Source organism: Oncorhynchus keta, chromosome 12, assembly GCF_023373465.1.
Source record: "Oncorhynchus keta strain PuntledgeMale-10-30-2019 chromosome 12, Oket_V2, whole genome shotgun sequence".
Classification (NCBI taxonomy): Eukaryota; Metazoa; Chordata; class Actinopteri; order Salmoniformes; family Salmonidae; genus Oncorhynchus; species Oncorhynchus keta.
Genome location: NC_068432.1, coordinates 39046877 through 39064260, shown reverse-complemented (window position 1 = coordinate 39064260; position 17384 = coordinate 39046877). Strand labels below are relative to the sequence as shown.

General features: G+C 44.6%; 2 protein-coding genes across 3 annotated transcripts; one reads left to right on the top strand and one right to left on the bottom strand.

Annotated features, from left to right (window-relative positions):
• Positions 1 to 3691: 3691 nt before the first annotated feature.
• On the top strand, positions 3692 to 12259 carry LOC118391479 (translation initiation factor eIF-2B subunit alpha-like). 2 transcript variants are annotated; one of them, XM_052458232.1, is made up of 9 exons: positions 3692 to 3996; positions 4160 to 4261; positions 4472 to 4608; positions 4873 to 4989; positions 5131 to 5243; positions 5347 to 5415; positions 5507 to 5582; positions 5683 to 5808; positions 9714 to 9791. In XM_052458232.1, exons 1-9 carry the CDS (start codon positions 3966 to 3968, stop codon positions 9774 to 9776), a joined length of 834 nt encoding a protein of 277 aa, XP_052314192.1. In that variant the 5' UTR covers positions 3692 to 3965; the 3' UTR covers positions 9777 to 9791. The 2 variants fall into 2 exon arrangements, with proteins under 2 accessions (XP_052314192.1, XP_035638806.1); XM_035782913.2 differs by lacking the exon at positions 9714 to 9791 and adding an exon at positions 12061 to 12259 and having other exon boundaries at positions 3693 to 3996.
• Positions 12260 to 12267: 8 nt separating this feature from the next.
• Positions 12268 to 16808, bottom strand: ddx55 (DEAD (Asp-Glu-Ala-Asp) box polypeptide 55). Its single transcript, XM_035782912.2, has 13 exons — positions 16641 to 16808; positions 16454 to 16504; positions 16222 to 16308; positions 16005 to 16096; positions 15813 to 15875; positions 15234 to 15383; positions 14877 to 15066; positions 14355 to 14437; positions 14037 to 14168; positions 13749 to 13956; positions 13491 to 13659; positions 13066 to 13364; positions 12268 to 12813 (listed from the first exon to the last, which is right to left on the bottom strand). The coding sequence occupies exons 1-13, from the start codon at positions 16746 to 16748 to the stop codon at positions 12622 to 12624; spliced, it is 1824 nt and encodes a 607-aa protein (XP_035638805.1). The 5' UTR covers positions 16749 to 16808; the 3' UTR covers positions 12268 to 12621.
• Between the last annotated feature and the right edge of the window lie 576 nt (positions 16809 to 17384).

Here is a 17384-nt window from a genome sequence, read left to right as displayed (position 1 = left end):
GGATAGAAGGAAAGATGAACGGAGCAAAGTACAGAGAGATCCTAGATGAAAACCTGCTCCAGAGCGCTCTCAACCACAGACTGGGCCAACGGTTCACCTTCCAACAGGACAACGACCCTAAGCACACAGCCACCAAGACGATGCAGGAGTGGCTTTGGGACAAGTCTCTAAATGTCCTTGAGTGGCCTAGCCAAAGCCCAGACTTGAACTTGATTGAACATCTCTGGAAAGACCTGAAAATAGCTGTGCAGTGACGCTCCAACCTGATAGAGCTTGAGAGGATCTGGGGAGAAGAATGAGAGAAACTCCCCAAATACAGGTGTGCCAAGCTTGTAGTGTCATACCAAAGAAGACTTGAGGCTGTAATCATTGCCAAAGGTGCTTCAACAAAGTACTGAGTAAAGGGTCTGAATGCTCATGTAAATGTAATATTTCAGTTTATTTTTAATAAATTAGAAAAACAATGTGTGTAGATTGATGATGGAAAAATCTATTTAATCAATTTTAGATTTAGATTATTATAGTATAAAGTTTGTGTGGTTTGTTTCGAGAGCCTGCCTCAGCAATAGAACACCAAGTAGGTCTCTGTAACGCCCGGGGTGTAGTGGAGGAAGAAGTCAGGCGCAGGAAGCAGAGAGTTCAGGGTAGCGCTACATTTAATGCACCACAACGGTAAAATGACGCCAACTCAAACAAATGCCTCAAACACAGGGAACTTAAACAGTCCAGCAAAATACAAACACACGGACAACCGTGACCTACAGCCGTGTACACACGTACACTGAAATAATCCCGCACAACCAGCAGGCGGGCCGGTTGGTAAATAAAGCCCAACCAATTAGCCTAAACTAAATACAGGTGCAACTAATAAACAGAAAAGGGGGAAAAGGGATCAGTGGCAGCTAGTAGGCCAGTGACGAAAACCGCCGGCGCCACCCCCCTCCTGACAGTACCCCCACCCCCTGACGTGCGCCTCGAGGGCGACCCGGAGGGCGAGGCGCAGGGCGATCCGGCTGGAGGTGATGGAACTCCCTCAACAGTGACAGGTCCAAGATGTCCCCCACCGGTACCCAGCACCTCTCCTCCGGACCGTACCCCTCCCAGGCCACGAGGTACTGCAGGCCCCTCACCCAGCATCTCGAGTCCAGAATGGCCCGTATTGTGTATGCCGGGGACCCCTCGATGTCCAGACGGGGCGGAGGGACCTCCGGAACCTCACCGTCCTGCAGTGGACCAGCTACCACCGGCCTGAGGAGAGACACATGAAACAAGGGGTTAATGCGATAATAGGAAGAGAGTTGTAATCTATAACACACCTCGTTTATCCTCCTCTAGACTTTGAAGGGCCCCACACACTGCGGCCCCAGCTTCCGGCAGGGCAAGCGGAGGGGTAGGTTTCGGGTCGAGAGCCAGGCCCTGTCCCCCGGTACAAACACGGGGGCCTCACTGCGGTGGCGGTCAGCACTCCTCTTCTGCCGTCCACTGGCTTGTTTGAGGGATTCCTGGACGGCCCTCCAGGTCTCCTTGGAGCGCTGCACCCACTTCTCCACCGCAGGAGACTTGGTCTGACTCGGATGCCAAGGTGCCAGGACTGGCTGGTAGCCCAACACACACTGAAACGGTGATAGGTTCGTCGAGGAGTGACGGAGTGAGTTTTGGGCCAACTCCGCCCATGGGACATACCTAGATCACTCCCTGGGCCGGTCCCGGCAATACGACCGCAGAAACCTACCCACCTCCTGGTTCACTCTCTCCACCTGCCCATTACTCTCGGGTGATAACTGGAGGTCAGGCTGACCGAGACCCCCAGACGCTCCATGAACACCCTCCATACCCGGGACGTGAACTGGGGACCCCGATCAGAGACAATGTCCTCCGGCACCCTGTAGTGCCGGAAGACGTGGGTAAATAACGCCTCCTCAGTCTGTAGGGCTGTAGGGAGACCGATCCACAACCACAGAAACCGTAGTGTTCCCCTGAGACGGGGGAAGATCGGTCAGGAAATCCACTGATAAGTGAGACCATGGCCGTTGTGGAACGAGGAGGGGTTGTATCTTCCCTCTAGGAAGGTGCCTAGGAACCTTACTCTGGGCGCACACCGAACAGGAAGAGACATAAACCTTACCGTCCCTAGCCAAGGCGTCTAGGAGCAACAATGGCTCAGCCACGAAGTTGTAGACCACACCAGCTCACAGAATTGGATGGCCGAGTGTGGAAGCGCGTAACGTGTAAAAATCGGCTGTCCTCGGTTGCAACACTCACTACTGAAATCCAAACTGCCTCTGGAAGCTATGTCAGCTCAAGCACCATTCGCTAGCTTCATGAAATGGGTTTCCATGGCCGAGCAGCCGCACAAAAGCCTAAGATCACCATGCGCAATGTCAAGCGTCGGCTGAGGTGGTGTAAAGCTCAGCGCCATAAGACTCTGGAGCAGTGAAAACGCATTCTCTGGCGTGATGAATCACACTTCACCATCTGGCAGTCTGACAGACGAATTTTGTTTTTTTTATTTTAATTTTACCTTTATTTAACTAGGCAAGTCAGTTAAGAACAAATTCTTATTTTCAATGACGGCCTAGGAACAATGGGTTAACTGCCTTGTTCAGGGGTGGAATGACAGATTTGTACCTTGTCAGCTCGGGGATTTGAACTTGCTGACAAGGTACAAATCTGTCGTTCTGCCCCTTAACCCACTGTTCCTAGAACGTCATTGAAAATAAGAATTTGTTGGAGGATGTTCATGGAGTCCAACACTCTAACCACTAGGCTACGCTGCCGCCCCGGTTTGGAGGATGTGAGAAGAACTCTACGTGCCCCAATGCATAGTGCCAACTGTAAAGATTGGTGGGAGGAGGAATAATGGTTTGGGGCTGTTTTTTGTTCCAGTGAAAGGAATTCTTAACGCTACAGTATACAATGACATTCTAGACAATTCTGTGCTTTCAACTTTGTGGCAACAGTTTGGGGAAGGCCCTTTCCTGTTTCAGCATGACTATGCCCCCACGCAAAAATGCGAAGTCCATACAGAAATGGGTTGTTGAGGTCAGTGTGGAAGAACTTGACTGGCCTGAACAGAGCCCTGACCTCAACCCCATCGAACACCTTTGGGATGAATTGTAACACCGACTGCGAGCCAGGCCTAAACGGCCAACATCAGTCCCCACCCTCACTAATGCTCTTGTGGCTGAATGGAAGCAAGTCCCCGCAGCAATGTTCCATCTAGTGGAGAGCCTTTAGAGGCTGTTGTAGCAGCAAATGTGGGGAACAAATCCATATTAATGCCCATGATTTGTTAATGCCCACATAGTTTGTAGCCAATTTTGACTTTATTGAATTATTTATTTGACTGCATTTACACAGATAATTGAGGTTGTGGTGGTAGCTGCAGAGAGGTGTTCGGGTGTGCGAGACTTGACATCAGAAGAGTTACAGGGTGTGTTAAGTGGTGGTGTCCCATCCTTTCAGGCTGTTGGCCTGAAGTAGGAGTAAATATATTTAAATAGTAGAGTGGTGGGTTTTATTAGAGTGTAGGGTTAGATTGTAAGGTATTTGTTGATCATTTATTATCATATAAAAAATGTAAGCAACCTATAAGGGAGTTATACTCCAGTCTAGTAGGTGCCGGTAATGCAACGTGTGTTGGATGCCAACTGCCGTTAAACCTAATCGAAGAAGGAGAAGAAGCTTTCATATAGTTACGTCATCAGATTGCGACATGATGACAGATTACTGAAATGGTCAGAAATACGTCTAGAAAAAAGGATTTCGCATGGGTTTACTCTCTGGTTTAAATGACCTCTATTTCTGATACATGTGTTTTTAACGTTAGACTGCATTTTTGCCATCCTGCGAAGAAATAAGAAACCAACTTTCGGCCTCGTATCTACTTCCAGTTGCTCCCACTGACTAATCTTTGACTAAACTTCGAGAATATAGCTAGCTAGCTACCGATAGTTAGATTTCAGATGCAACAGCCCTCGAAAATGAACGAAGAAGGTAGGTGTGTGTGTGTGTGTGTGTGTGTGTGTGTGTGTGTGTGTGTGTGTGTGTGTGAGAGAGAGATGAACCACCTGAACAGACAAGCATGGCTGTTGTCATCATTAGTAGAGTAGGCTAGTCATTAGTGTGACCCAGGACTGCTCTCACTCACTCTTGTCAGAGTTGGTGGAGTACTTCAGGACCCAGATGAGGACAGACCCTGACATGGCCTCTGCTGTAGCAGCCATCCGCACCCTGCTGGAGTTCCTCAGACGAGACAAAGGTCTGACCACTCTCTTCTTTCTGCCTATTAGTCATACTAATGTCAAAATCATACCAAGCAAAATAGTGTGTTTTGTCATACAAGTTTGGTATTTCATACTTTTATGACTGTTTCCCTGAATTGTTATGGAAGCTCGCATGATCCCCGTAATTCGATCTCTGGATACAATCGGGCCCTCCATGTTACTCTGTTCCCTGCTCCCCTGCTCAGGTGAGACAATCCTGGGTCTGAGGGAGAGCCTGAAGTGGGCCACAGACTGTCTGACGGAGGTGGACTCCTCTGTAGCCGTGTCCTCTGGAGGGGAGCTGTTCCTTCGCTTCATCAGCCTCACATCACTGGAGCACCAGGTTAGGGCCATACACAGCCATAGACCACTGCACATACACTCAAGTATTTTTGCCATGAAATATAAACAAAGTTTAAATACTCTCCATTCTATCCCTTCTAATTTTGTCATTCTATTAGAAATACACCACAAATAAACTTCAGCTTATTGGCACTAGTTTATTTTATGAACAGAAAAAAATGTGTAGGCATGCCCCTATACACCTCACCTCAGAAGAGGTCGGAGTTCTCTGAAGGCCTCACCTCCCCCTCCATGTTTGTCTCAGGACCTGTCGCGCTGTAAGAAGGTGATGGAGGAGAGAGGAGAGCTGTTCCTGGAGAAGATCTCCCTCTCCAGAACCAAGGTGTCCAAACTCTGCCACACCTTCATCAAAGACGGGGCGGTGAGTGAGTCATGGCGGCAGACATTTTTGGTCAAATTCAGTTTGGCAAACCTGACCAAAAATTCCCCAAAATATAAAATTCCAAGAATGTTATAAGAAATATGTATTTTTGAAGAACAAATCTCTTTCATTCTCCCTTAGAAAATTCTGACCCATTCCTCCTCCAGAGTAGTATTGAGGGTGCTGGAGAAAGCTGCAGCCGAGAAGAAACGCTTCACAGTCTACGTCACAGAGTCCCAGCCAGATACAGCCGGGTGAGACAACACACATTTCCAAAGCAAACAAGTTTATGGGGGAACTGAACACGTAAGACACACACACACATAGTTCGTGTGACATGTTGTCTGTCTTTTCCAGGAAACAGATGGCTGATGCATTGAGGAGACTCAATGTTCCTGTGACAGTGGTCCTGGATGCTGCTGTGGGGTAAATACTGACTGTACCAAACACTACCATGGCTTACCTTTCTTAATAAAGGTAAAGATACATATTCCTTTCTATATCTTTCCACCTACAGTTATGTCCTGGAGAAGGTGGACCTGGTTATTGTAGGAGCAGAAGGAGTCGTTGAGAGTGGAGGCATCATCAACAAGGTGTGTTCTGGGAACAATGAACTCATAATAATAAAGTCAAACATGTATTGTAGTATGTAGCAGTGTGCAAGTAACAGTGTTGGTTGATATGTCTGTACAGATTGGAACCTATCAGATGGCAGTGTGTTCCAAAGCCCACAACAAGCCCTTCTACGTGGTAGCGGAGAGCTTCAAGTTTGTCCGTCTCTACCCTCTTAACCAGCAGGATGTCCCAGACAGATTTAAGGTGAGAGTTAACCATTCAGGGCCTGCCAGCAATATATACAGGGCCTTCAGAAAGTATTCACACCCCTTGACTTTTTCCATATTTTGTTGTTACAGCCTGAATTTGAATTTGATTGTTTTGTTTTTTTGTCACTGGCCTACACACAATACCCCATAATGTCAAAATGGAATTATGTTGTCACATTTTTTACAAATTGATAAAAAATGTAAAGCTGAGTCAAAGGATTCAACCCATTTTGTTATGGCAAGCCTAAATAAGTTCAGGAGTAAAAATGTGCTTAACAAGTCACATAGTAAGTTGCATGGACTCACTGTGTGCAATATAATACAATTATTTTTGATGACTACCTCATCTCTGTACTTCACACATACAATTATCTGTAATGTCCCTCAGTCGAGCAGTGAATTTCAGACACAGATTCAACCACATGACCAGGGAGATTTTCCAATGCCTTGCGAAGAAGGGTACCGTACCTATTGGTACAGTGGCAAGGGAAAAGTATGTGAACCCTTTGGAAATACCTGGATTTGTGCATGAATTGGTCATAAAATGTAAGGAGACAAACAGTCTGCTTAAACTAATAACACACAAACAATGATACATTTTCATGTCTTTATTGAACACACTGTGTAAACATTTACAGTGCAGGGTTGGGAAAGTATGTGAACCTTTGGATTTAATAACTGGTTGACCCTCCTTTGGCAGCAATAACATTAACTAAGCGTTTTCTGTAGTTGTGGATCAGACCTGCACAACGGTCAGGAGGAATTTTGGACCATTTCTCTTCAAAAACCTTTTCAGTTCAGCAATATTCTTGGGACATCTGGTGTGAACTGCTCTCTTGAGGTCATGCCTCAGCATCTCAGTTGGGTTGAGGTCAGGATTCTGACTGGGCCACTCCAGAAGGTGTATTTTCTTCTGTTGAAGCCATTCTGCTGTTGATTTACTTCTATGTTTTGGGTCGTTGTCCTGTTGCATCACCCAACTTCTGTTGAGCTTCAACAGAAAGCCTAACATTCTCCTGCAAAATGTCTTGATAAACTTGGGAATTCGTTTTTCCGTCTGATAGCAAGCTGTCCAGGCCCTGAGGCAGCAAAGCAGCCCCGAACCATGATGCTCCCCCCACCATACTTTACAGTTGGTATGAGGTTTTGATGTTGGTGTGCTGTGCCTTTTTTTTCTCCACAGTGTTCCTTCCAAATGACTCAACTGTTGTTTCGGCTGTCCACAGAATCTTTTGCCAGTAGCACTGTGGAACATCCAGGTGCACTTTTGCAAACTTCAGATGTGCAGAAATGTTTTTTTAGACAGCAGTGGCTTCTTCCGTGTTTTACATATTGTGGACTCGTCAAGAGATGTTAGCATGTTCCAGAGATTTCTGTAAGTCTTTAGCTGACATTCTAGGATCCTTCTTAACCTCATTGAGCATTCTGCGCTGTGCTCTTGCAGTCATCTTTGGCCCTCGCTACATATTCGTCGCCAGACCCACTGGCTCCAGGTCATCTACAAGTCTATGCTAGGTAAAGCTCCGCCTTATCTCAGTTCACTGGTCACGATAACAACACCCACCCGTAGTACACGTTCCAGCAGGTATATCTCACTGATCATCCCCAAAGCCAACACCTCATTTGGCCGCCTTTCCTTCCAGTTCTCTGCTGCCAGGGACTGGAACGAATTGCAAAAATCGCTGAAGTTGGAGACTTATTTCCCTCACTAACTTTAAACATCAACTATCTGAGCAGCTAACCGATCACTGCAGCTGTACATAGTCTATCTGTAAATAGCCCACCCAATCTACCTACCTCATCCCCATACTGTTTTTATTTGATTTACTTTTCTGCTCTTTTGCACACCAGTATCTCTACTTGCACATCATCATCTGCTCATTTATCACTCGTGTTAATCTGCTTAATTGTAATTATTCGCTCCTATGGCCTATTTATTGCCTACCTCCTCATGCCTTTTGCACACACTGTATATAGACTTTCTTTTTTCTACTGTGTCATTGACTTGTTTGTGTTATTGGCTTGTTTATTGTTTACTCCATGTGTAACTCTGTTTTTATTTTATTTTTTATTTAACCTTAATTTAACCAAGTAGGCTAGTTGAGAAGAAGTTCTCATTTGCAACTGCGACCTGGCCAAGATAAAGCATAGCAGTGTGAACAGACAACACAGAGTTACACATGGAGTACACATGGAGTAAACAATTAACAAGTCAATAACACAGTATTAAAAAAAGAGTCTATATACATTGTGTGCAAAAGGCATGAGGAGGTAGGCGAATAATTACAATTTTGCAGATTTACACTGGAGTGATAAATGATCAGATGGTCATGTACAGGAAGATATACTGGTGTGAAAAAGAGCAGAAAAGTAAATAAAATAAAAACAGTATGGGGATGAGGTAGGTAAAATTGGGTGGGCTATTTACCGATAGACTATGTACAGCTGCAGCGATCGGTTAGCTGCTCAGATAGCAGATGTTTGAAGTTGGTGAGGGAGATAAAAGTTCAACTTCAGCGATTTTTGCAATTCGTTCCAGTCACAGGCAGGAGAGAACTGGAACGAAAGGTGGCCAAATGAGGTGTTGGCTTTAGGGATGATCAGTGAGATGCGTGTGCTACGGGTGGGTGTTGCCATCGTGACCAGTGAGCTGAGATAAGGCGGAGCTTTACCTAGCATGGACTTGTAGATGACCTGGAGCCAGTGGGTCTGGCGACGAATATGTAGCGAGGACCAGCCGACGAGAGCATACAGGTCGCAGTGGTGGGTGGTATAAGGTGCTTTAGTAACAAAACGGATGGCACTGTGATAAACTGCATCCAGTTTGCTGAGTAGAGTATTAGAAGCTAATTTTGTAGATGACATCGTCGAGGATCAGTAGGATAGTCAGTTTTACGAGGGTAAGTTTGGCGGCGTGAGTGAAGGAGGCTTTGTTGCGGAATAGAAAGCCGACTCTAAATTTGATTTTAGATTGGAGATGTTTGATATGAGTCTGGAAGGAGAGTTTACAGTCTAGCCAGACACCTAGGTACTTATAGATGTCCACATATTCTAGGTCGGAACCATCCAGGGTGGTGATGCTAGTCGGGCGTGCGGGTGCAGGCAGCGAATGGTTGAAAAGCATGCATTTGGTTTTACTAGCGTTTAAGAGCAGTTGGAGGCCACGGAAGGAGTGTTGTATGGCATTGAAGCTCGTTTGGAGGTTAGATAGCACAGTGTCCAAGGACGGGCCGGAAGTATACAGAATGGTGTCGTCTGCGTAGAGGTGGATCAGGGAATCGCCCGCAGCAAGAGCAACATCATTGATATATACAGAGAAAAGAGTCGGCCCAAGAATTGAACCCTGTGGCACCCCCATAGACTGCCAGAGGACCGGACAGCATGCCCTCCGATTTGACACACTGAACTCTGTCTGCAAAGTAGTTGGTGAACCAGGCAAGGCAGTCATTAGAAAAACCGAGGCTTCTGAGTCTGCCGATAAGAATATGGTGATTGACAGAGTCGAAAGCCTTGGCCAGGTCGATGAAGGCTGCTGCACAGTACTGTCTTTTGTCGATAGCGGTTGTTGTCTGTGTCACACTGCTTTGCTTTCTCTTGGCCAGGTCGCAGTTGTAAATGAGAACTTGTTCTCAACTGGCCTACCTGGTTAAATAAAACAAATAACAAATCTTTGCAGGACGGCCACTCCTAGGGAGAGTAGCAACAGTGCTTTCTCCATTTATAGACAATTTGTCTTACCGTGGGCTGATGAACATCAATGCTTTTAGAAATACTTTTGTAAACCCTTTCCAGCAAGGCAACAATTCTTAGGTCTTCTGAGATCTCTTTTGTTCGAGGCATGGTTCACATCAGGCAATGCTTGTGAATAGAAAACTCAATTTTTTTTGTGTTTTTTTATAGGGCAAGGCATCTCTAACCAACATCTCCAATCTCGTCTCATTGATTGGACTCCAGGTTAGCTGACTCCTGACTCCCATTAGCTTTTGGAGAAGTCATTAGCCAAGGGGTTCACATACTTTTCCCAACCTACACTTTGAATGTTTAAATTATGTATTCAATACAGACAATAAAAATATAATAATTGGTGTTATTAGTTTAAGCAGACTTTGTCTATCGTTGTGACATAGATGAAGATTCAGATCAAATTTGATGACCAATTTATGCAAAAATCCAGGTAATTCCAAAGGGTTCACATTCTTTTTCTTGCCACTGTATATGTGTAAAAAAGACATTGAATATCCCATTGAGCATGGTGTATCAATACACCCAGTCACGACAAATATACAGGCATTCTTCTTAACTCAGTTGCCAGAGAGGAAGGAAACCGCTCCGGGATTACACCATGAAGCCAATGGTGATTTTAGAACAGTTAAGAGTTTTTAATGGCTTTTTAACGGAGTGAAAAGAAGGAAGCCTTAACAGAATAAATTCCAAAACATGCATCCTATTTGCAACAAGGCACTAAAGTAATCCTGCAAAACATGTGGCAAAGCAATTCACTTTTTGTCCTGAATATAAAATGGTTTGTTTGGGGCAAATCCAATACAACACATTACTGAGTACCATTCTTTATATTTTTAAGTATAGTGTTGCATCATGTTCTGGGTATGCTTGTAATCGTTAAGGATTTCAGACTTTTTCAGGCAAAAACATTTACCGACTGGAGCTAAGCACACGCAAAATCCTAGAGGAAAACCTGGTTGTCTGCTTTCCACCAGATACGGGGAGATTAATTCCCCTTCCTGCATGACAATAACCTAAAAAAAACAAGGCTAAATCTAGACTGGAGTTGCTTACCAAAAAGACAGTGAATGTTCCTGAGTGGCTGAGTTATTTTGGACTTAAATCTACTTGAGAATCTATGGCAAGACCTGAAAATGGTTGTCTAGCAATGATCAACAACCAATTTGACAGAGCATGAAGAATTTAGAAAATAATGGGCTAATGTTGCACAATGCAGGTGTGGAATGCTTAGAATTACCCAGACAGACTCACAGCTGTAATCAGGGGAGTGAATACTTATATAAATTTAATTTAATTTAATACATTTGCAAACATTTATATATGTGTGTGTAGGTTGGTGAGGGATTATTATTAATTTAATCCATTTTGAATTTAGGCTAACAAAAAAATGTGGAGGAGGTGAAGGGGAATGAATACGTTCTGAAGGCACTCACTGTATGTTGTGCCATGGGCTGATTGGAGATATACACATGCAATTCAAAATTATGTGCACATCTTCCATTGACATTCGTGTGTAATTTATGACTATTATGCCGATTTGGCTCCATCTCAGTTCAGATAGACGCGGCATGTCTTTCCATTTTCTCTCTAGTCCTCTTCAGTACTGTTTAACCCATCTCTCTCCTCTCTGTGCAGTACATTTTCTCTCTAGTCCTCTTCGGTACTGTTTAACCCATCTCTCCTCTCTGTGCAGTACATTTTCTCTCTAGTCCTCTTCGGTACTGTTTAACCCATCTCTCCTCTCTGCAGTACATTTTCTCTCTAGTCCTCTTCGGTACTGTTTAACCCATCTCTCCTCTCTGCAGTACATTTTCTCTCTAGTACTGTTTAACCCATCTCTCTCCTCTCTGTGCAGTACATTTTCTCTCTAGTCCTCTTCAGTACTGTTTAACCCATCTCTCTCCTCTCTGTGCAGTACCTTTTCTCTCTAGTCCTCTTCAGTACTGTTTAACCCATCTCTCTCCTCTCTGTGCAGTACATTTTCTCTCTAGTCCTCTTCAGTACTGTTTAACCCATCTCTCCTCTCTGTGCAGTACATTTTCTCTCTAGTCCTCTTCAGTACTGTTTAACCCATCTCTCCTCTCTGTGCAGTACATTTTCTCTCTAGTCCTCTTCAGTACTGTTTAACCCATCTCTCTCCTCTCTGTGCAGTACATTTTCTCTCTAGTCCTCTTCAGTACTGTTTAACCCATCTCTCCTCTCTGTGCAGTACATTTTCTCTCTAGTCCTCTTCAGTACTGTTTAACCCATCTCTCTCCTCTCTGTGCAGTACATTTTCTCTCTAGTCCTCTTCGGTACTGTTTAACCCATCTCTCCTCTCTGTGCAGTACATTTTCTCTAGTCCTCTTCGGTACTGTTTAACCCATTTCTCTCCTCTCTGTGCAGTACATTTTCTCTCTAGTCCTCTTCAGTACTGTTTAACCCATCTCTCCTCTCTGTGCAGTACATTTTCTCTCTAGTCCTCTTCGGTACTGTTTAACCCATCTCTCTCCTCTCTGTGCAGTACAAAGCCGACACCCTGAGGACTGTTTCTGACCTGTCAGATGAACACCCCATGATCGACTACACCCCTCCCTCCCTCATCACGCTCCTCTTCACAGATCTGGGGGTCCTCACCCCCTCTGCCGTCAGCGATGAACTTATCAAACTTTATTTATAACAGTGCCTTAAAACAAAACACCTCAATAAAAAACTCAAAAGGGGCACTGACTGGGATCAGTTTGTATCTTTATAGATTGTTAATTACAAATTATGGCGATATGCATAACTTTACACTGTATACAACATTCCTGAAAGGCGATGTATCTCTCTGGTTCATAACGGAATAATAGATGTAAAACAGTTGGCTCTTTTTAAAAGTGTATTCAAAGTTCAATGGGTGGTTCTGACCTGCGTCTTATTGTAACAGGCAGTATTTCCCCTATGGTTGTTCTGTAGGTGGGGCATAAAGGCCCCCCTAAAATATATAACACGTTCTGTTTTTTTCCATGGTAAACAGGGCTGGGTGGGACAGCCTGACCTGCTGCTAGAACATCGGGGGAGAAACACTGACAGGTGTGTTGTTTCATTCGTCCTCCTCTCCCGCTGAGCTGGGTGGGTCCTCTGATGGGCCTGCTGCTGTCTTCCTCTGGCTCTTTGGTCCTGCTGTCACCTGTTTCTCAAAGTCCTCCTCGCTGATCTGTCCCTTCTTCAATCTCTTCAGGAGACGAGTGTCTTTCAACAGCTCCTTCATGTCCTCATCGTCCATTTCCGAGCCCTGAAGAGAACACAAAGGGTTAATTAACAGTCATCTGATGTTCTACTTTTTTCTGCATATGGGCCCTGCTCCCATGTTTAAAAGATGTTCTAAAAGCATTTTACGGCCAATTTCCTGGATCCAGATTAAACCTAGTCCTGGACTAAAAATGTATGTCAATGGGAAATCTCCATGTAGAGTGCATTTTAGATCAGGACTATACTTCATCTGAGTCAGGAAAACCTCCCCTTAATTCTCTAGAAGACTAAATACCTCATCCCGGTTCCTCTTGGCAGCAGTCTTCCTCCTGCGGTCCTTCCTGTTCTTCTGTCTGGACCAGGCTTTGTTCTTATCGTTGTGTCTCTTGGGGGCAGCGGCCCTTTCCTCCCTCTTCTCCTTTAGCTCAATCAGCAGCTTCTGCCTCAGCTTCTCCCGCTGCTTGTCCTTGTAGCGGATGTTGTCTGTGTCTATGGTCGTTTCTATGAAGTCAGGGAAGTTCTTCCCTTTCAGCTCAGGCATCCTGGGCATGCGGAGGAGGGCGAAGCCACGGGCCAGCGCAACAAAGTCCAGATCTGACCAATGACAGGAGGAGGATGACATCGTAAACATAATTCTCCTCAGACCATAGCATAAACAATCTAACAACACCATCATACTTGAGCGTCTGGACACACGGAAGGTAAGGGATTTCTTCTCACCTTTGACCCTGAAAATGAGGCTGCACTCGTGTTTGGCGTAGGCCTGTACGGTGGAGACGAATGCCCTCATGCCCCTGTCGAACATGGCCCGGTCTGCCAGAGCCAGGGCCTTCACCTTGGGCAGAACATCCACCACGTCACTCACTGGGGCCATCTGCTCCAGAGGACACTATCAGGACACAGGGAGGGGCAGCTTGGTTTTAAATGGAGAGTGCATGGAAGGCAGGCAAGATGGAGAGGGAAACACAAAGGGCATACCTTCTGGTTGATGGACAGGAAGGTAACGTAAGATTCCTCCATGGGGAGCAGGAAGACTGTGGCGTTGCCTTTGTTACCAATGCGCGCAGTCCGTCCACACCGGTGCACAAAGGCACTGGCACAACTAGGGGGGTCGTACTGCAATACCCAGTGGACTTCTGGGATATCAATGCCCCTGGCCATGACGTCAGTACACACCAGGATACCACTGAAACACAACGTCACATTTCAATGCAAAGATCAAACCCATGCTCTCCTCAGCTGAGCTAACAACAAGGGATAAAATACCTCTTTAGGCTCCTAAACTCTGAGAAGATCTTGTTGCGTTTGTGTTTCATCTTGCCGTGGATGCAGTGGATGGTGACGCTCTTAATCAGGGCCTCCAAGGCTCGGCCAAAGTACTCCACACACGCACATGTACTGAGCGAGAAACAACACATTAACACACACAGCTCTGACAGTGTAGTCCTCACACACACTGAGGGAGAGAAACAACACACAGTCCGCAGTGTTGATGAATATAATCGGCCATTAAGTAGAATACTAGAGGTAGCTGTAGTCATGGTGAGACACTAACATGGAGGGCTGTGTAGCCAGGATACATACCTGAAGAACACCAGCTGTTTCTCATGTTTGTGTTGTCTAAGAAATGCTACCAGACTGTTAAACTTGTCCTCTGCTCTGCAGATCTGACAAACAACAAGAAATAACAGAAAATAAAAAGTGATCAGTCATGGTTTGTCTTTTTTCCTGTGTTTGTGTCTCTGCTTACACACAGATGGTTTTAAGTCCTTGAGAATTTTATGGCACGGGCTGGCACAGACAGCGAAACCGGTAAGGATGCTCTCATCATGAGGCCTCTGAGAATGTGTCTTGGAAGAATGTCTCAGACTAAGAGAACGTTCCGGTCATCCCGTTTTGTGCACAAACTGTTTATTTTGATTTGAACCTTTCTTGGACTATGCAGCATTACTAGTTATTGTTTATGGTCCTCTCATGATAAATAATTACTTTCGGGGATTACATGTAGTTACATTTATTAAAACACAGTCGTGGTCCACTTTTTCCTTCATATCCAGCATTTCCAAACCTGAACTACTCAAATCCCCAACAGTGTATGTTACTCACTGTGTAGTAGTTGCAGAGCCTGGCAGGTGTTTTCTGGGTGCAGCTGGCGGCCACACCCTTCTCCTTCACTGTGATTCGTACAGGGTTCCTGAGACCAGCTCTCACCAACTTTTCCAGCTCCTGAGTCTGAGTGGCTGAAAACAGACCTGTACGACGCTGCTTAGGGAGGTACCCCAGGATAACATTCAGACTGGAGAGAGAGAAAGGGAGGGAGTCAGGTACTTAAAGTGTACCTGACATCAAAGCCACTGTCCAACAGCCTGGTGATTGTACTGTACTAAATCATATTGTATGATTCATATGTCCAATAGTGTACTGTATTGCATAGTTGTAGTCTATTGTAATGCACTATAGTACCTGGCCTCAAAGCCCATATCCAGTAGGCGGTCAGCCTCATCCAGGACCAGGACCTCCAGAAACTTGACTGACAAGGCCAGGTCCAGACCGTCTGCCTTCCTTCTGAACATGTCCTCCAGACGCCCTGGGGTGGCAATCAATATGTTGGCCCTGGAAAAGACAACATTGATTAGAATAATTATCAGTTAGGGAATCCAGTCTCACTTTAAACCAAGTACAACGTATATAAAGGCTTTATATAGCATACATAAAGGATTCATAAGCACTACATAAATGCTTCTCAAATCACCTATAAGTGTGTGTCACTCTATAAAGGGTGACATAACCATTCCTAATGTGGGGTGAATTGCCGCCAAATGTGACATAACGCTTAATGTTTATACAAAAGCTTATAGATTGTTTGTGAAGCATTTATGTATGCTATATAAGGCCTTTATAAGTTGTACTTCATTTAAAGTGGGGCTGGAAATCCTTTTGTACCTTTACAGGCTTGCTGTATAGCATCAGATCTGGACATAAAAACACGGGGCGCAAAAAAGCTCCCATTTTTGTGTGAGATCAGAGGAAGAGCATATTTACCCCTGTTCCTTAAACTTCTCCACATCCTCAATGGGGTTGCTCCCTCCAATCAACAGAATCTGTCTGAAAGAGGAAGAGTTCGTGTCATAACAGGATTACAATAAGAGTCTTGGAATAATTCACATTTTAGATCAGGAACAGAGCTTGCTGTTCATGTCTCTGGTTTTATCTCTCCGCTGGCAGTCCCCCTACCTGAACTGAGGGAACTTCTGGAGGAACTGGCCCATCACCTCACTGATCTGCAGGGCCAGCTCTCTGGTCGGCGTGACGATCAGAGCACCAACCTGTGAAAGATAACGTCTCAGTTTAATACTGTATATCAAAAGTCAAAGTGACTCACAACCATACACATATACTCAAACGGTAACGATTACAATAAGTCTAAGACACTGAATAACCCAAACCGTACCTGCATTTTCTTCAATTTGTCCTCTCGCTTTATAAGTATCTCTATGATGGGAATCACGAAGGCCAATGTCTTTCCACTGCCCGTCACCTGTAACAGCAACGATAAGATGTGTTGCTTAGACCTTTCTCCCTCCTATAGTTAGCTACCTATGCAATCTGGTTCTGGAGAAATGCAGTACCCAAAACATCCCGAGTTACATGGTAAACAATAATGTGTGTCAAGTCATACTTACAGCCTCGGCAGCCACATCTTTATTTCGCATAAACAGTGGAATACAGGCAGACTGGAATATAAAAAATATTTAAATTATTATTGTGGAGGCTGAATTAGAGCTAACGTAATTCGTTATCTAGCTTGTTAGCATAGCTAGCTATGGCATGTGAGTGAAATAAACGAAAACTGTAAAGAAATGTTAATACCTGAACTGGTGTCATATGTGTAAATCCAAGCTCATTTAGAGTTTGCGTAATACCATCGTTAAGTTTAACGGGTAAACTATCCCATTTTCCTTCAGTTGTGTTGGCCATGTTAGAAATGCAGCCTCAATCCACGCTGTACCGACTTCCTGTACATCGATGTTTACAGTCCGCCTGGAAATCGGAAGCACTGTACATGTTTGTACCGCGAGCGCCAGTTCATCATTCTGAATAATTTCAGGTTTCTTTAGACCACAATATTTGTCAAATATATATATTTTTACCAATAAATAATACATGTCAAGACAAACAAAAAGAAACCAAACAGCATTTTTAAAGAATATTGTATTTGTTTTAATAAACCTGGATCCACAGACAAGCATATTTCTTTACATGCTGCAGAACTTCATTGATGACGTTCAGGAGTGACTTGACCTAATTTCTCCTCAGTCGTCACTCCAGTCTCACGTGACAGTTATAGCTGAGCTTATCAGAACATGTAAAGTACAAAACTAAGGCATACTCAGTAAGACACAACATTTATGGTGTTTCAAATAGATTATAGACAGGATTGGCCTACAATTAATCCTCTAGTCATGTCCATTCTTATACATCTACATACCAATGTTCTGAATGTTGCACCACACTGAATATGCTGCAGAAGAAGAAAAAAAAACAGTTTATTGCCACAAAGTAGAGCCCCCAACCTTCCCCACTCCACATTACAACCAGTCACCACAACAAAAT